This window comes from Haliotis cracherodii, unplaced genomic scaffold (assembly GCF_022045235.1).
Source record: "Haliotis cracherodii isolate W230 unplaced genomic scaffold, xgHalCrac1.p SCAF_6, whole genome shotgun sequence".
Classification (NCBI taxonomy): domain Eukaryota; kingdom Metazoa; phylum Mollusca; class Gastropoda; order Lepetellida; family Haliotidae; genus Haliotis; species Haliotis cracherodii.
Window position 1 is genome coordinate 8,919,377 of NW_027266319.1, and position 19,701 is coordinate 8,939,077.

The window sequence follows — 19,701 nt, forward strand, 5'->3', positions numbered from 1 at the left end:
TGACGTCATTGTACATGACGTGACTTCACACTGATTGTCACACTTGACCCAGTGATCCATTCACATAATTTTCACTGCAATTTTGCCTGTTTCTGTTAAGTCAGACAATCGAGACCGGTCGGTAGGTTATTTTCTGGCATTAACGTTTTATATTCACATGTGTCAGGATCAGGGTGTAAAGGACAAGACGAGCTGAAAGACAGTGTCATGTTTAAACTCAGCGGCGTATACAATGTGAGTGATATTGGTTTATCATTATTCCAGTTATATCACAGCATGTCAGCTTAATGTGGGAGGAAGCACCAAGTAATGCAGGTCTCAGACATTTACCACTTCGGTGAAACCCATGAGCACAGGTACGGTGCTGACAAACCTGGAAACATAATCGGAGCCAACCAGGATTCGAACTAGAATTGGTCTTCAGCAACCCATGCTTGCCCTAAAAGGCAGCTATACTTGTTGTAAGAGGCGAGTAACGGGATCAGGTGGTCAGGCTCGCTGACATAGCTGATGCATGTCATCGTATCCCAATTGCATGTATCAATGCTCATGATGTCAATCACTCGACCGTCTGGAGTTTAAATCTGTTAAAGGGTGTACACAAACTTTCAGCTTATAAAAATAGATTGAGGGTCATAACTAAACTTTCAACCTGTGAAATCAGTCAAGGGGTGCAAAAACTTTCAGTTCCAAAAATCCCATACACCTTTTACTAACACATGTAATTCATATCTTCAAATCAACACCAAGCTACTAGACTAACACTCTCTAGGCTTTTAGTGAAAACTATTTAAAAAGATAAATCCACAGTTTGCAGGACTACCAAGCTGAAGCTCACTGCCCTGTGAAAACCAAACCAACTGACAATGGTTATCAATGGGAATGGTAAAAACTTTCAAACAGACAGCAAGGATTAGTGAGTCACATGAGAGAGTTTCTACCAAATACAGAAGATAGAAATCCTGTACAATTTATGTACAAACATATAACAGCTGTACTTTCCCCATAAAGCATGACGGCCATCAACGACTTCTCCATGCAACGCTGGAGGGAATTCACACATGCCTTCAACCAGCATAAAATTGTCTGCCCCTCCTGACAAGCAGTTCAATATGTGAAGGCAATCACCCAAATGGGTCACTCGGTTAGTAATAACGTACTTACACAATGGGCTCTGCTCCTCAAACTGCAGCAGCAGATCTGGAATGACGAAGGAAACATAATTATTATACATCAATGCCTCAATCTAATATGTAGCACATAATATAATGACATACAAGATAGCTGCACAATAAATAGCATAGAACAATGAAGAATGATGCAAGGTTCTATCATGACGTCATTTCTGGAAATTCGAATATGCGCTCACAGCTTGATGACGTCATGTATTGGACGTCTTTATTTTTTAGAGGGAAGCGGCTCGTAATTTGTTCCTCATAGATGCAGCTGGACAATGCAGATAAATGCGATGGCCAAATGAACACATCCAAAAGTGGCAATCAGTATTCGGAGAAAAGGCACAGATAATCGTCCTGAGGGTTGTGAGAATATGTGGGAAATACCAAACTTCATCAACATCCTTAAAGTGAGTGAGTGAGTGAGTTGGGTTAAGGCCGCTCTTAACAATATTCCAGTTATATCACAGCGTGTCAGCTTAATGTGGGAGGAAAGCTCGAAGTGATGAAGGTCTCAGACGTTTACCACTTTGGTGAAACCCACGAGCACGGGTATGGTGCTGACAAACCTAAAAACATAATCGGGGCGAACCGGGATTCGAACCCACAATCATAGGTTTCTGGCGTGCCTAAGTGACGCAACTCTGCACAGTGAATCGTGGCGCCTTAGACGACTGGGCCACCTGTGCCCCCTACATCCTTAAAGAGGCTGTACAAAATGTTAATATCTCAAATAGTAGTCAAACTAATTGTCAAAAGTACCAGAATTCACTGGTCCTCTTTGCATCCCTAAAGCATGCCAGAAACCCTTGATGATGAGTTTGAATCCAAGATTTGCCCCGATTATGGTCCACGGTCACCCGTGGTACATGCCAAAGACCTGCATCACTTGTCTTTCCTCCATCAAGGTGACACGCTGTGATGTAACTTAAATAATCTTTAAAACAGCCTAAAACTGAACTCTTTTCATTGTATTTGTCCTGCTGATGGTGCAGTGGTACATCCTGCTCCAAGTGAAGGTCCTCAAGTTAACATGTGTTCCCAGGCTGGTGGACCACAAACAATAGGCCACTTGTGTCCTGGGACAAATCTACCTTAGATGTAACGTTAACAGACCAGGCCTCTCAATGGTTGCCAGGTCAGTAGGCCTAACATCAAATAAGTCATATTTCAATAAGGTTGAACAAAAATGTGGGGTCAGAACCATGGGTAAGTGTTTTCACCTCTTCATTTCCTTCTTGTTTCCTTGTTGAGAATCAACACATTATTTGTGGGTTGTTTGTTATGAGAATGTCCAACATTCCATTGTAAAGCACTACTGTAGCAATGTAGTTTAATCCATTGCCACATGACCTCAGCTTAATCCATCGCCATATGACCTCAGCTTAATCTTGCTATTAACGAACTTCAAACTTTCAATTTGATATTATTTCTTTCAATGAATATATATACTCAGAGACAAAAGAAAGGTGAATACCATACATGTTGGTTAATATATAAAGAATTATTCATATTCAAGAGATTGGTTCCATGCACAAACCAACATACTGGTATGTTGTGTGAATCGATGCTCATAAACACATCACATGTGATGTCATAGAGCCATGACTCGAGATGCATCATTTGTCTTGTGCAGGATTAGAGTGTAAAGTTCGGAAATCATGAGCAGCATATCTTGATAAGAATAAAGACACTGTGGTAACACTTGACTGATCGTTAGTTTTGTCATTAAGTGGTACACATTGGAAACATATCTCTTCTTAACGTACATATTTCTCTCTATGTTTCTATGGTTTGCGTCATCTTTAGTCACCGGTATGGTCCTTAGCAAATGTTGAGTAGTATATTTTTTGAAAATGAACAACTTTAACCATCAATGTTGCCTGGCTGCATTCTTACACAATACATTAAACATTGGCTAGAGCCAGTTGTTAGCTTGCTGCTACAATTTGAAAGCACCAACTTCATTTCAGATTAAGCATGGCGATGTCCTTTTAGAAGAGTGTACGGGATATCAAAAACACATGTACAAGCACTTATCACAGCACCAACCTCACACCCCGAGATTGCAGTCTTGTAACAAAACTGGCAACCCACATCTCCGCAACTTTCCAATTAAAACATAAAAGTGTTACACTAATGAAAGTCTGCAAAATTCGAACAAGTGAAATTGAAATCATCAAAAAACTTAAAACCAGAACACCCAGAGCCAGACTTGTATCACTGTCACGCAAAAAAAGCGCTACAAGAACGTTCCCCGTTACACATTTGGTCATGGTCATGGTCATGCTTTTGGAACATGGCAGCTCATGTTTATGTTAGCAATATGGACAGGTATAATTGGTATCATGTGAACAAGCATGTTCTTGTCCTGACTCACTGACATGACAGTGTCTGGCAAGGAGCCACCAACACGTCCAACAGACATTCCTAAATTGAAGCAAACTCTATCACCTCCATAAACCTGTACGTACTTGTAGAATCTCGATAGGCTTGGGAGCCAGTAAATACGATCCACATTGACTGTCAAGGGACATAAAACCTCAAGTATTCAAACAATTCCCCAGTACGTAACCATGTTCACGTAATTCCAAGACGGACAAGCCAGCATGTGCTGTGAATTTGTTCTGTGTTAGGAGCTGTATGAGAAGCTATAGTCCTGGCTTCTTCTGGTGTCATACATTTCATTGAAGTATGTTCTTTCTAAGGCATATTCCAGCAAATTAGTTTGAAGATACAGAAATGCTATAGCAATTTGTAGCAAAACATGGCTGCCATTACTAGAGATCTTGCTTTAGAATCAACACAACAAATTGGGCTATTTTGAAATGGGATCAAGTTGTGTCTAACATTTCAAGTTGCTCCTCAAATTGGCAACATTTCCTCAAATGTGCCCTGGAATAGTTTTGACATTTTTTCACAGCTGATTGGTTCTTTGAAGTCAACAAGGTAATGCTTAAAGGAAGGAAATAAATACATTTACGTACTTCAAAAACTAGTCTCCTCTTTATAATAATGTTGGTAAAGAAAGTAACATTTATTTTTATTTTCTCAGGACAAAGTCAACCTTCAACTTCTCTCGCAATCATTTCTATAAAAAGAAAATATGATGAAGAAAGAGTCTTAGATGAAAAACCCATGTTTTTCAGTTTGTAGATATTTCTTATAGATTTATATGATTACAAGGAAGAAATGCCAATGATTTTCTTAAACATACTTGACCGCCTCCGTGGTCTAGTGGTAGAGCATCTGCCCTGAGAGCGGAAGGTCCGGGGTTCAATCCCCGGCCACGTCATACCAAAAGTCGATAACAAGATGGTACTTGTTGTTACCCTGTCTGGCACTCGGCATTAAGGGGCTAAAACAAGGACTGGTCGGTTCGGAGTCAATATACTGTGTCTGAGTGGGGTATTCATGTTAAACTGCGGCATGGTATCTCAGTGAGCTAGCACTATAAATCGGCATCAGTCCGGACTAACACAAGCAGCCACACAAACACACACACACACACACACGTCACTATATAAGCGCAATAATCTTGGACGCGAAGTTAAACCCCATTTCACCTCACCTTAAACATACTTTGAATATAATTGGAATTGTGATGAGACTGTCTCAAAGCAACCATTGTGACGACCCATTCCAAATTAAAATTGACTCTTACAAGTCGCATGTAAGACAGTGGGTAGCCTAGAGGTTAAAGTGTTTGCTCTTCTCACTGAAGTTTTGATTTTGGGTTTGATACCCTCGATAGGTACAACATGTGAATCCCATTTCTGATGTCCCTTGCCATGATATTGCAAAAAGCAATGTAAAAAACATATCCACAAAAAATCTCTCGACACCATACATCTATACTATGCCACAAAATTAATTTGCAATGAAAACACAGCTCAGATGGCAAAACAAGCATGTTCTCATTGATCAATCCATATCCCATATTTTATTGTCCAGTTAATGATATATGAGGCTTATCAATCAATCAATGGAGACTGTTCTTTTGCAACTATTTTCTCCTACCCCCTGAAACTAATAAAGATTTCAAATACAACATGCAAATTTTATTGAACCCTAAGATGACCTGCACAGATGCTTTCATCAGAAGTGGAGTCAGGTCTCTTTTAAGACGCAGTATGCATCAATTATTGAATGTAATGACATTCACTGGTCAACGCCGTGGACAATGGTCACTTAAGATGGACAATAGCAAATAATGGCGCAGCAACCATGGACAAAGAAGCCGACAAATGGCCAGAGCATGCAAGTCGAAGTCAGGACATGTCTTTGTGGACAGGAAAACGATTGATTCTCCAGATCTCCACTTCGTCAAAGGCTCTATCATTATACTTGTGGCAAATTGACTGAATTATGTCAACAAACACGTAAACTGTTCTGTGTTTACTTTTGATCTGGGAGTCGAGAGCTGCAAGTCCCTGTCCACTTCAGCGTGTGGACAAGCCATGGAGGATGCACTTAGCGACCCAAAGACAACCAAACATCATGTTGAAAAAACAATGGCAGACGTCTTTGGCACAGCAGCATAACAGACGTAATTACTCCTACCCCTGTGTTTTAATTACTCATCAATGCTGTGAGAGGCCCCAGAACCTCTTCAGGAATCCCTCCTGCTTCTTCCTGAGGTGATCCTAGCCCTATAACTCTATGGCCTCCGCCTATAAACATCCCCTATCATTATTGTTGTTGGCATTACTCTTAAAAACTTGAACATATAATAAATTTGTGTGTTTTTTCTTGTTATTGGACCCATTGTTGGCAAAGTGCACCAGCCATTTCTCCCCAGGGTCATCCCTGACAGACTTTTGAGCAATTTTCTGTTGCCCCTTGATTATTATTGAACTGGGTATAATTTTGTGTGGAAATTCTTGTATCATAAATCTAGCCATGTGAACGCTATTTGATTCAGGGCCATTTAACCCTAATATAATAGTCCCACAGGAGATGAAAGCTGAAGCCAAACAAAGAAACATCTCGTATTCATTGTTGCTGAAGGGCCCAAATTTCACCATTTTTTCTCTAGATGATCAGTTACATGCGCCTTATTCTGTATTGGAGAAAGCAATTTGCCACCAAATTGGAAACTCTTTGACCCTGGTCAGTAAACAGTAAGGAAACAAGTCCTTCAATGGCCTTTTCAGAGACTTAAAAAATTTGCACTGTGATCATTTTGTGTAAGGCATTTTGTCGAAGGCATATAGACAATACTCACTAGCCTTATGACTCACTCATTGACACATTCCTGCTAATATAACATTAAAAAACATTGCAAAATGATATTAATTACTATAAATCGTGAAATTAATGCATCTCCAAAAGAATGTGACCACTGGCCCCTAGCCAGAAATATGAATGCAACACTCCTCTCCTCTCAAGCATTGGTGGATTTATATCTAAAAAAAATGTCCTCTGTCAGGTTTACAGGAGAATCCTCACCGTAATCGAACCTTACATTTATCCAAACACACACCAAATAGCACCGCTTATTAGCGCTGAGTAGAGTACTTCCGCTAAAACAATACATGCGCGCTGGCTTGTGTCAGCCTTTGACACAGTTGCAAAGAACAAAGACACCATGTTGCATGGGTAGCGGCTGTCTGGAGTCAGCAGTGACAATTCACAGGATGAAATTAGTGTTTGAATGACATTGTTTATATACTTGTTACAAGTGCTGCTCAATAAACAGTGATGTGGAATACATAGTTGTTGGTTTTCAGCGTATGTTTAAGTTGGTATTTCTGCTATCCAAAATGTCTCATTGTTGATATAAATGCGATGTTTAATAATGCGAGCAAAGACCACTCGCATTTTTCACATTTAATTCACGCTCGCATTAATTTCTAGATTTACAGTATTAGATATTCATCTCCACCACCTCACTACCAAATGCCATGTCACCCATTATCATACTGTCCCCAAAGTTCCCACAATCGAAGAAAGACAAAAAAGACTGCCTACAGAAATCACCATGTGTCTTTCTTTACTTGGTGTAATACCCACATACCAAGTCCAATTATACATTATTCATCACAGACCTGAATAACCTAATTACTTAGGTCCATGGCTTCATAAGAAACACATCCAGCAGCAGTTAATGTGCTCAGATGCCTTGAATAGTTTGTGTAAAAAGAATAAAGCAAACAATAAAATGCCACCACGTTCACATTTTTTAAAATTGGAGTGAGTGAGTATGGTTTTACGCCGCTTTTAGCAATATTCAAGCAATATCACGGCGGGGGACACCAGAAATGGGCTTCACACATTGTACCCGTGTCAGGAATCAAACCCCAGTCTTCGGCTAGACGAGCAAAAGCTTTAACCACTAAGCTACCCGACCGCCCTTTTAAAATCGGATGAAAACCTGTAAATTTATTTATTTTGGCCTTACATTTTCAGCCTTCATCAACATACTGGTACCAAGAAACATGGGAAAGGAGGGCCTTTCGACTTGTTGCAAGCTCTTAATCTTTCTTATGTAGATAAAATATTTTATTCCCTGAAAGGAAGGGTAAAAAATTTCATTTTTTTCATAACACATGTCCAACAAACAATTATGTTTTGTTATAAAATCCATGTCCCGAATAATTCAACTATATTCTGGAAGAAATGATTTTTCACAATAAATTCCCTGGCTGTCTCCTACCAAGTGGTAGATCCTAAATCCACAAGTTGATTGTTTTGTTGTATGCTTTAACATTGCTGGCTGTGGCATAAAACAACATTCAATCAATCCATCCTCCCCGCGAGTATTTTCCACATAATGCACATGAAAAAAAACATGTCATCAGTTGTAATAAAGTATTATTATACTGGTCAGCCATACATCGGCTGATTGCAGAGTACCGTAACAAACAAAAACCTAACCACAAACCTAACCATTGATCTTACGAATACATTCATGTATCACTTTCGATAATTTGCAAGTTATGACTCGACTTTTTTCTACAGTCCCTATAAATGACAAACATGATTATACATTCAATTCAACATACTGTAAAAAACATAGAAACACTAAACATCAAATAGCCACTGAGAGCTTTTACGGCATTCTGATCGATGTGATCACGTAACATCACATCGTTACTTTCATGCACAACGTTGCAGTCCATAAGGACCATAGAAGTCAACGCTCAAATAATTAGCACCTGCCTGCTCAAGCAAATATCTTAATGTAACAATTACAAAGCTTGGAGTGTGCCTGTGTTTTACTAATCACGATGCATGACTCATAGTTCTTGGGCAGCCTGAGGTTCATGCATGGCCGAACAAAATCTGAACTCCAACCACAGGATAAAAAGGTAATATGCAGCCTCCAAACAAAGAACTCCACCACAAAGTTTTGCAGGTGAAAAGCTCATGTTTGTTAATCCTGTCTGGTTCGTTCAACTGAATATTTTCAAATTGAAAACTTTTCTTTGGGCCATATGAAAATTGATTCTAGAGTGTGACTGACACCCAATTTTTAAAGTGTCAAATCTGTCACGGAATTGGGAGCAATTATCATTCTAGTTTCAGGAATTAAACAAAAGACAAAGGAAAACGAAAGGAAAAATACAGCTGAAAAAGTGAATGTATTCGTGAAATATGAAGCTGTGTATCCTCATGGTCTTGAGAGCTCCTCACCACATGGAATCCCTATCAAATAAAAGGGATGCCAAAGCTAAAAAAGGCACAGCAGAACAATGATATCTGGATGTTAATCAATTTATTTGGTAGATTTCAGAGTTTATTTTTTAGAAAATAAGTTGGACCAAATATCAATAAATTATATCTGATCATGTTTTAAGATACCATGAATTGCTTCACTTAAGTACCTCATGTATCAATGTTATATTTATGTCTACTGAATTGAAATAAAAATGTTTTAAAAAATAATAAAAAAATAATAATACATTTAGTTGACAAGTTTCCCTTACAAAGAATCCTTACTGTTGACAAAAAAGGTAAAACAAACTAATACAACTAAATATAATTGTGTAAATTGTATAGAGAACAAATTCAAAAGAATAAATCATCAATGAAACAAAACATAACGTCATTAACTTTTCAAATGGAGAAATGTGTTGGGAATTCCTATCATATTATGATCTATTACAGAATTTCATGAAACATTAGCTCCTTCATGTATGTTCACTGATTCAGAGTAATCATAACAAAGCACACACAGAAAACCTGTCTACAAATTAGACAACACAATCTCCTCTCCGTTTGAATCATTTAACATATATTATCAAAACGTAAAAGAACATGAGAAATAATTTCACAGATAAATTAAAAATGAATAGAATGAAATTGAGCAATTAGTTTTCTGCAGCCGCAGGAGCCAAGGCGGATGCTTGGGTATGCCGACGAGGCTTGAAATGAACAGAGTGGGTAGGAGTGATTCACCCTGTCTCACCCCTGTTCTCTATCCCAAGACAAATAACAGAAACAGCTGGACGTGAGAGCATAAGCCACAACAGGTCACAATGACCCACAACTGTAAGCTCATTAACATGAACAAGATGTGAAATTGGAGATTTTGAAATTATTTGACCAGGGTCATGATCTTAATTATTAATTTGCTGCTTGCATAATGCTCAGTTTTTTTGTGTTTTCAAACTCCTGACGGTCCCTTCTACATAATGCTTAATCAATTATCCACACTGTTAACATGCAACTGCCCCGTATTTTATAAAATGATGACTGGTGAAATCAACCACAGCTCGCGATATCTATCACATATCAATTTGGATGCTGATAACGACACGTTTTTATTTTTATTTTTCAAAGTTTATGGGGATTTTATTGTAAAGAAAGTGACAGAGGATGAAAAATACAGAGATGATGAGGATATCTACTTTCATGCAGCAGTTAAAAGGTTCATAAAATGATGATGTGTGCTTTCTGGTTTTGTCACCACAACTTCATAATGATTTGTGATGGCATGGTTTGGGAATTGTTCCAGTAATAAAAATGGCTGTTTTGGGTTTTTTTAAATTCAGTACTTATATTTTCTCATATTTGAACATGAACGAATCTAATTTGTAGGAGAAGGATAGGTACACCCAGTTGAAACATATGGTAAAAGTGTATCTTGGGTCAGAGATATGCTCAGTTAGTGTGTGATGAAATCTGCATTTTAGACCTCCTATAATTTCAATACATGCACATAAAAGAAAGCAAAAGCGGCATTTATCACTCACTTGAAAAAGTCTGATAACAATCATATCAACCTTTTCATAAATATGAAATTTCCTATCTCAAGTGTATCATATACCTATCCTAAGGTACCTACCTAAGTCAGAATTCTACAATCTACTCTACTTTTAGTGGAGATTTTTTAAGAATATAGAAAGGGTTTTGTCGCTTATATTTTGAACAGATTTGGAAGAAAAATGAACAAAAGCACCTAATTCTGAAATGTAATATACTTTCAAGATACATAATGCAGGTATTAAAGTTTTATTAATTAGATGAAACCAATGAGCGCGGGTATTGTGCCACTGAACCTAGAAACAAAATCAAGGCCAGTATGGGATTCAAACCAGGATCATATTTTCCTGGCACATCTAAGGGAAGCAACTCTGTACAGTGAATTGTAGCATCTTGGACAACTTGGCAATCCGTGCTCTCCCGATTAATCTCTTGGTAAATTGATTGTTTTCACAAATCTTCTGGCCTTGTGCCGTCAGCACCCATCACTGTCATACCAATGAACTTCAGATTTCTCAATGGGTACAACTGGTTTGCTTAAGATTGTTTTAGGTCCCTAATTACCAAATGAACTGTATTTTCGTGAGTATAGTGCACAGCCTCCTCTAGGGGATTCAGTATTACGGAGAGTGTGTGTGTGTGTGTGTGTGTGTTTTTAATGCCGAAGTCAGCATTACTCCTGCAATATAAAGAAAACACTTTAACCAAATGGCTACCCAACACATGAGAAAAAGAACCTTCTTTGTCAACCAATTTCTATTTCATAAAATTAATCTGACATTCATTGAATATTGGGCATGACAAGTAAATACCCAGACAGCTGCTTGAACCATTTTTACAGTATTGTTATAACATTATTATGGTATTAAGTATCAGCTGTCATGACACTAACTAAACTGCCAACTGCCTGGAACCTTGTTTGTCTCTCTTAATGTATGCATGTGAATCTATATGCAAATTAGGGACAGCTAGAACACATCTCAAGAGAGCTTAAGATTTTCTCCCCAACAGAAGTTGATGAACTTCAAGCAAGCGATAGCTGGGTTGATAAAACAAAGTTATCATCTAAATAAGTGTTTCGTTGACATCATTAAAGAATGAAGTGGACAATTTACAAGACGGATTGTCTGATTTAAATCTAATAAAAGTGTGAAAGAATGGGAAAATCTGAAATCTGAGTGATTGAAATAAAATTGAATCATTTAAATTCCTCCTTGTTTCTCAAAAGAGAGTCAAACTGATTAAAAAAAAATCAATTTTTACCTCTTTTTTTGTAGTTCTTTGACTGCTTAGAATATTAATTTTCACCACTTTTTTTAAATTTTAATTTTATATAGCTCTGACTGCTTAGAATATTAATTTTCACCACTTTTTTTAAATTTTAAATTTATATAGCTCTGACTGCTTAGAATATTAATTTCGAAAGTTTAGCAGTTGAAGGTAAACATTAATCATGACTCTTAAGAAACCTAATTGAAAAGATCTGGAACGGTTTCTACATTTGAAATGTTAACTGTGTTTTCTTTAACGTCTACTAAAGGTCAAATATCGATGGATGAAAGGTATCAACATGAACACAAAATCACAAAATCCTCTTCTTTATATCTTTTTCATTGTGTCTGACATTTAACACCGTACTCATAGCTGTGACACATTATCTAAAATGTCATGTCACACAAAGATTTACATTCTTATTCAAAATATGCCCTTTCCATGAACTAGATTTTAATTGTTTTTCTCCACTCTAAAATGATTATCCTTGATATTTTAGAAGGATAAACTTATTTAAACTTAATAAAAATGTTTATTCGACAATAAGTTTCAATGGTCAGAAAATTAGATTCACATTTGAAACTTAATTTTTGTATACAATGTCTGACGTAAGGATCCACTGAACTGTATGCGTCCTCAAAATGACATGAAAACATATGAAATTTTAAACAGCAGATATTAAATTGTGTGTTTTGTTTGTCTGGTTATCCAACAGGAAAGCTTTCAACCTTGTACCTCCAGAAAGCTATGACTAATTGTCAACCATGAAACTGGCAATTCTCTTTGACCTTCCCTCAAGCTTATTAGAAGAGTAGAGGTTATTGTTGCAGCCACAGCAAATAGTTCTCATCCCTCCTCAATGCAACCAGAACCAAAAAAAAACATCTGACCTGAAAGACCTCTTTCTCCAACAGGTCATCCTCGCATATCTCCAGAGGAGCAAACCAGATCTTGAGAACAAAGACATGCTAAGGATGTGTCGTAATACTGGCAATGACAAACCATGTGGCCCATTCAGTGACTGTCCAGTGTTTGGATCAACTCATTACAGGACAAGCTGCTTCAATTTCTGGTTAACAAGCTGACTATAAAACTTCATTACATGACACAGCCGAAACTTATCAAATTAGGGTCTTGTATCTCACTTTATCAACCTGCACAATTTCCATGCCCCTGGCATTAAGCAACCTCCTTGTATCAAGTTAGGGTGTCCTCGCGATCCCATCTCCCTTCTAAAGTCGTGCTCTTCCTCTCAGCTTCCCTGCCCATCAAGATGGCTGCCAGATCCCGAGGGAGCCCCCGGCGAGGTCAAACCCCTTGAGGACTGTCCACCCTACTGATCTGCTGAGCCAAGAGATCATCGGTAATTGGATGAACACTCTCAGGAACAAGATGAGAAGTATGGTGCAAGTTTGTCAGATGTTGCCTTGTCCCCTGCTACAGGCATGCACAACACCAAGAAACTCAACACCACCACTGCAGCAACTGAGGGGAAGGGAGACACAAACGAGGGAAATGTTTTGGAAAAAGAGATTGAAGAAATGACAAGGTGATTCCAGCCCTACTTCATCAATACCAAACCTATCAGCAGGATAAAAGCCACAAAGAACACAAGACCAGCTTCAGGAAACTATCACCAAAGCTGTACTAATTACAACGGTTTGTCTTTTCGGGTAAACTCATTTTTCTACTCTTCACTCTGCAGTTGTATTCACGGGATGATGGAGGTGCAAGTAATAGCTATCCTGACAGGCTCTGAAAATTGAGTATCTCCAAGTGGTGCCTTGGTCTGTGGTGGTTGATGTAAGAAATTGGCTTGATTACTTCAGAGTCAAGGGATTACAAAAACATTGTCCAAGTTCATTACATATTAACACTCTTAAGGTGACTTTAGTCACAAGAACCCGCCTCACATGGTGCCAGTTGACTCCCACAGTTTAGTCACAGCTGGGGCACAAAGAAGTGGACATAATTGCAAGGAAAGAAATACGTCTTGTTGTAAACCAATATAGCTTTCCTTCAAAGGGTTCCTTCTTTTCTGTAATTATAGGACTCCATTATGTACAACATTTGAACTGGTCAGTGAGTTCCTGCTGATTGTGTCCTCATTCCTGGCATTGTTTTCATGAGGATCAATAAGAAGCTCCAAACTAGGATGGTCACTGTCTCTAGCATCTGACAGGGATCACTGTCGGTGACAATCTCTAGCATTTGACAGGGATCACTGTCTCTAGCATTTGACAGGGATCACTGTCTGTGACAATCTCTAGCATTTGACAGGGATCACTGTCTCTAGCATTTGACAGGGATCATTGTCTCTAGCATTTGACAGGATAACTGTCTGTAACAATCTCTAGCATTTGACAGGGATCACTGTCTCTAGCATTTGACAGGGATCATTGTCTCTAGCATTTGACAGGATCACTGTCTGTAACAATCTCTAGCATTTGACAGGGATCACTGTCTCTAGCATTTGACAGGGATCACTGTCGGTGACAATCTCTAGCATTTGACAGGATCACTGTCTGTAACAATCTCTAGCATCTGACAGGGATCACTGTCTGTGACAATCTCTAGCATTTGACAGGGATCACTGTCTCTAGCATTTGACAGGGATCACTGTCTCTAGCATTTGACAGGATAACTGTCTGTAACAATCTCTAGCATTTGACAGGATCACTGTCAGTAACAATCTCTAGCATTTGACAGGATCACTGTCTGTAACAATCTCTAGCATCTGACAGGGATCACTGTCTCTAGCATTTGACAGGGATCACTGTCTCTAGCATTTGACAGGATAACTGTCTGTAACAATCTCTAGCATTTGACAGGATCACTGTCTGTAACAATCTCTAGCATTTGACAGGATCACTGTCTGTGACAATCTCTAGCATTTGACAGGGATCACTGTCTGACAATCTATAGCATTTGACAGGGATCACTGTCTGTAACAATCTCTAGCATTTGACAGGGATCACTGTCTGTAACAATCTCTAGCATTTGACAGGGATCACTGTCTGTAACAATCTCTAGCATTTGACAGGGATCACTGTCTGTGACAATCTCTAGCATTTGACAGGGATCACTGTCGGTGACAATCTCTAGCATTTGACAGGGATCACTGTCTGTGACAATCTCTAGCATTTGACAGGGATCACTGTCTGTGACAATCTCTAGCATTTGACAGGGATCACTGTCTGTAACAATCTCTAGCATTTGACAGGATCACTGTCTGGGACAATCTCTAGCATTTGACAGGGATCACTGTCTGTAACAATCTCTAGCATCTGACAGGGATCACTGTCTGTGACAATCTCTAGCATTTGACAGGGATCACTGTCTGTGACAATCTCTAGCATATGACAGGGATCACTGTCTGTAACAATCTCTAGCATTTGACAGGATCACTGTCTGTGACAATCTCTAGCATTTGACAGGATCACTGTCTGTGACAATCTCTAGCATTTGACAGGATCACTGTCTGTAACAATCTCTAGCATTTGACAGGGATCACTGTCTGTAACAATTTCTAGCATTTGACAGGGATCACTGTCTGTGACAATCTCTAGCATTTGACAGGGATCACTGTCTGTGACAATCTCTAGTATTTGACAGGTATCACTGTCTGACAATCTCTATCATCTGACAGGGATCACTGTCTGTGACCATCTCTTGTATTTGACAGGGATCACTGTCTGTGACCATCTCTTGTATTTGACAGGGATCACTGTCTGTGACCATCTCTTGTATTTGACAGGGACTACTATATCTAAAGACAATTGTCTTGTTGCATTGTGATCGATATTTACCTTGTTAACTACAGAATGGAACCATGATATTATTTGTTTTCAGTGCAAATAAGAACCCAGATCTGTGAGTGAGTGAGTGAGTTAGCTATTTTATGTCTGCTGTCAGATTGATGTCAGAGGAAGGCAAGACTTGATGGTGGTGATTGCTCACTTTGGTGGGTATGGTTCAGACAAACCTAGAAACATAATCAGAACAAACCGGGATTTGTACCCTCAATCATTGTTACTTGCACACCACAAATCCCTGTTTGAGCAACTCATGAAATTTGGATTCAAGAATTTCTTAATGAATACATGTTATCTCCCAAAAATAAAGGCATTTAAAACAATTCTCATGCACTTACATTGTAACTTAGAAATGAATATTTTTCTGTAGGAAACCTGTAATGTTCTCTTTCTCCTTGTTGTACAAGTCCTGAAAATCTTTCAAACAAGAACAAAATTGATCTGTCCTTGTGTTAGGAAAAGCCTGACTCCGACCTTTCGGCTACTTGTACAGTCAATCTTGAGGTCTAAACCTCTTGACAAATCAAAAGAAAGAATAGAATGATAAAAACCTCCAGTACTTTTTAAACGCATATGATGTTTAGTAGATTGATATTGAAACTTGATCACCATGACGATCTGACTGATCTGATTCCTCCCAAAGGACATCTGACCTTAACAGATCCTTAGTTCTTGCCCCTGGTGGAGTCGCTAGTCATCAAGTGGAGACAACTCACTCCCACTGGAGTCCTGCTCGCACTAAGGTCAATTGCGGGGCCCCACAACAATTTTTCTAGATAGACTGATTCTCCCTGGTGTTGTCTGAGCGATGTCATGTAATGTATTATAAGAACGACTGGGGGCACTACAGGATCATCGTCGCTGAGATATCTGTGCGAGGTGAGAGGCTTCAGAGACAAGGGGTATCCACGATCCCCTGTTGGGAGATGGACATTGAAAGATCACAGCACAACAGGTCATTAAACAACAATTGATACCAAAAAAGAAGTCCATCAGAGGATGGCCAGAGAGAAAGAAATTAGATGATTACGGTGACATTTTGCAATGGTAAATTAATTCAGTGATTCAGTGCAATTGTTGCCCAAACATCTTAAGTTCCAGTTGCAGCAATTTGAATTATGTTGATTGATAACAAGTCCTTGAGTTTAATTTCCAAATTGACGTTCATGAGTCAACCTCTATCATGGGTAGCTTCAGATTTGACAAGTCCAAGTTCATTTGGCCATGATAGAAGAAATGGGCCTCTTCACATTCTCCATTGCACATGTGAACTCGAATTGAAATTCCCCAATTCTTTATCCTAAATACTGTCTCGTTCTGATTGGGTCAGACAGTTGTAATGAAAGTTAAAAGTGACAGAAGTGAATGATTTCAAATTTCTATTTAACGAAATAGACATGGATATTTACATGAAGATGTGGCAAAATGAGCCATGGTCAAAGTTGGCCTTAAGAGTGTCCCTCCTGTATACAGCACACACACTCCCCTGTCAATCAGTGTCATTGAGTATGGTTTTACACCGCTTTTAGCAATATTCCAGCAATATCATGGCGGGGGACACCAGAAATGGGCTTCACACATTGTACCCATGTCGGGAATCAAACCCGGGTCTTCGGCGTGACAAGTGAACGCTTTTACCACTAGGTTACCCCGACCGCCCCCACTCCCTTGTCAAAGTTGGCCTTCAGATTGTCCCTCCTGTATACAGCACACACTCTCCCCTGTCAAAGGTGGCCTTCAGATTGTCCCTCCTGTATACAGCACACACTCTCCCCTGTCAAAGTTGGCCTTCAGATTGTCCCTCCTGTATATAGCACACACACTCCCTTGTCAAAGTTGGCCTTCAGATTGTCCCTCCTGTATACAGCACACACACTCCCTTGTCAAAGGTGGCCTTCAGATTGTCCTTCCTGTATATAGCACACACACTCCCTTGTCAAAGGTGGCCTTCAGATTGTCCCTCCTGTATACAGCACACACACTCCCTTGTCAAAGTTGGCCTTCAGATTGTCCCTCCTGTATACAGCACACACTCTCCCCTGTCAAAGTTGGCCTTCAGATTGTCCCTCCTGTATACAGCACACACTCTCCCCTGTCAAAGTTGGCCTTCAGATTGTCCCTCCTGTATACAGCACACACACTCCCTTGTCAAAGTTGGCCTTCAGATTGTCCCTCCTGTATATAGCACACACACTCCCTTGTCAAAGGTGGCCTTCAGATTGTCCCTCCTGTATACAGCACACACTCTCCCCTGTCAAAGTTGGCCTTCAGATTGTCCCTCCTGTATACAGCACACACACTCCCTTGTCAAAGTTGGCCTTCAGATTGTCCCTCCTGTATACAGCACACACACTCCCTTGTCAAAGTTGGCCTTCAGATTGTCCCTCCTGTATATAGCACACACACTCCCCTGTCAAAGTTGGCCTTCAGATTGTCCCTCCTGTATACAGCACACACACTCCCCTGTCAAAGTTGGCCTTCAGATTGTCCTGCACCTCCTACCCCACCCCCACCCTCCAGTAACTGTAATCACTTCTACCTGAAGACAAAGCTGAAACATGTAGGAGAACAATCCGTGTCATGTGATTATTTTGTGAATTTCTTTCCATATGTGCAACTGTACACTAGTGAATCTCACCACTTTATTCATATAGTATTAATTACCACAGCAACCATGAGTAAGATTTTGAGTAAGAGAATCAACCACTGACCTTTCGCTCAAGTCACTAGACAGGTGGTCCTGTTGGTTTGAAGTGGTAGGATGCAAAACAATAATTATACTAGTTTGATTAGTAAATATTTGGTTAAAGAAGTCCTACATGGTCTGATCCAATATATCAAATAAAAACATTATACATGAAAACTAACTGATATTTTCATGATATCCTAATTAACAAATTGATAACAAATTAATAACAAATTAATAACAAATTGATAAAAAAAAGGCACAATTATTTACTGTCCCATTAATAACCCATGCTACACTGGACAATACCAAACCTTGAAATGAGTGAGTGAGTGAGTAAGTATGGTTTTACGCCGCTTTTAGCAATATTCCAGCAATATCACGGCGGGGGACACCAGAAATGGGCTTCACGCATTGTACCCATGTCGGGAATCGAACCCGGGTCTTCGGCGTGACGAGCGAACGCTTTAACCACTAGGCTACCCGACCGCCCCTTATACATTAAGGATACATACATTTAGATGAACAGTAAATGACAGATGTAATGATACATGATAAAAAAAGGGCTATAGATCCCAGCAGCTGAAGGTAGATCCCCATGCTACCTAACCTTGAAATGACCAAACACGACTATCAATTACAAGTGACAGTCCAATGCAACCTTTTGTCCTTCCACAAAAAACAGGTGCCCTAGTCATGTGACAGCCTGCTTAAAACTCCAGACTTGTCTGTGAAGCAATTGGTCATCCTGGTTCAATTGACATCCAGTCCATGCACAAATCTGCCTTATAACACACCACAGAATCGACCACAAAAAGACTTTATGCAATTAATTCACGGGGAAATTAAATAAGAAAATGTTGGCCACGACCGGATGATTTTCCCTAGGAATCCATAGCAGTGCTTGTCTGGATGTGAACTGTCCATGAAAGAGTAATTGCAGTGATTTTCATATTAGTCCCTCAAAGAAGCTGCAGCTAACAGACTGTGTGGACTGCTGTGCTGAGTCCCCTACATGGACCATGCACAATAGACCACCCCGTCTCCCAACAAAAAGCCGCTATCAGACAGAAAATCAAGCTCAGATCATCACCAGGATGGATGATTAATGGGCGAGAATATTCAAAAGCCTCGTGCTTCACACAATTTGAAACGTGTAATTGTCAATTAATCCAATTTCAAACATAATACCAAATACCATGCAGAAAATATATCTTCTGGAACATTACAGTTCTATCCAAACTGAGCCAAGCGAAACCAAGTTTCTATATTATCATCGCTGAATTGCTGAGCTGTGGCTGATGTCGTCTTAAATCTTAACTTCTGTAACATTTCAATCTCTGGGACTGCCGATGAATGAGTGCATGAGTTGTCATAAACAGCTTTGAGTAATATCAAGATAGCTCATGCAGATGAAGTAGGACAATATTATTTTGTTATACAGATAAGTTAAACCAAAGTGTTAGAATATATTTTACAAATGTAAGACACAAATAAAATACTACCCTTTGTAGTGAAAACATAGCAGTTTGTTTTTTAAACA

General features: G+C 39.3%; 2 protein-coding genes across 2 annotated transcripts in view; one reads left to right on the top strand and one right to left on the bottom strand.

The window, feature by feature from the left end:
- The window catches only part of LOC139446192 (plexin-B-like), a 222,278-nt gene extending 221,089 nt beyond the window's left edge, over nt 1-1,189 (bottom strand). Inside the window, exon 1 of the mRNA XM_071227500.1 lies at nt 1,165-1,189. The gene's annotated coding sequence lies outside the window, so the exon portion shown is untranslated. The remainder of the gene's footprint in view (nt 1-1,164) is intronic.
- The window catches only part of LOC139445505 (uncharacterized), an 81,061-nt gene extending 61,794 nt beyond the window's left edge, over nt 1-19,267 (top strand). Inside the window, exons 2-3 of the mRNA XM_071226647.1 lie at nt 13,043-13,206; nt 19,117-19,267. Coding sequence (XP_071082748.1) covers nt 13,043-13,206; nt 19,117-19,267 — 315 coding nt within the window. The remainder of the gene's footprint in view (nt 1-13,042; nt 13,207-19,116) is intronic.
- Nucleotides 19,268-19,701: the final 434 nt, after the last annotated feature.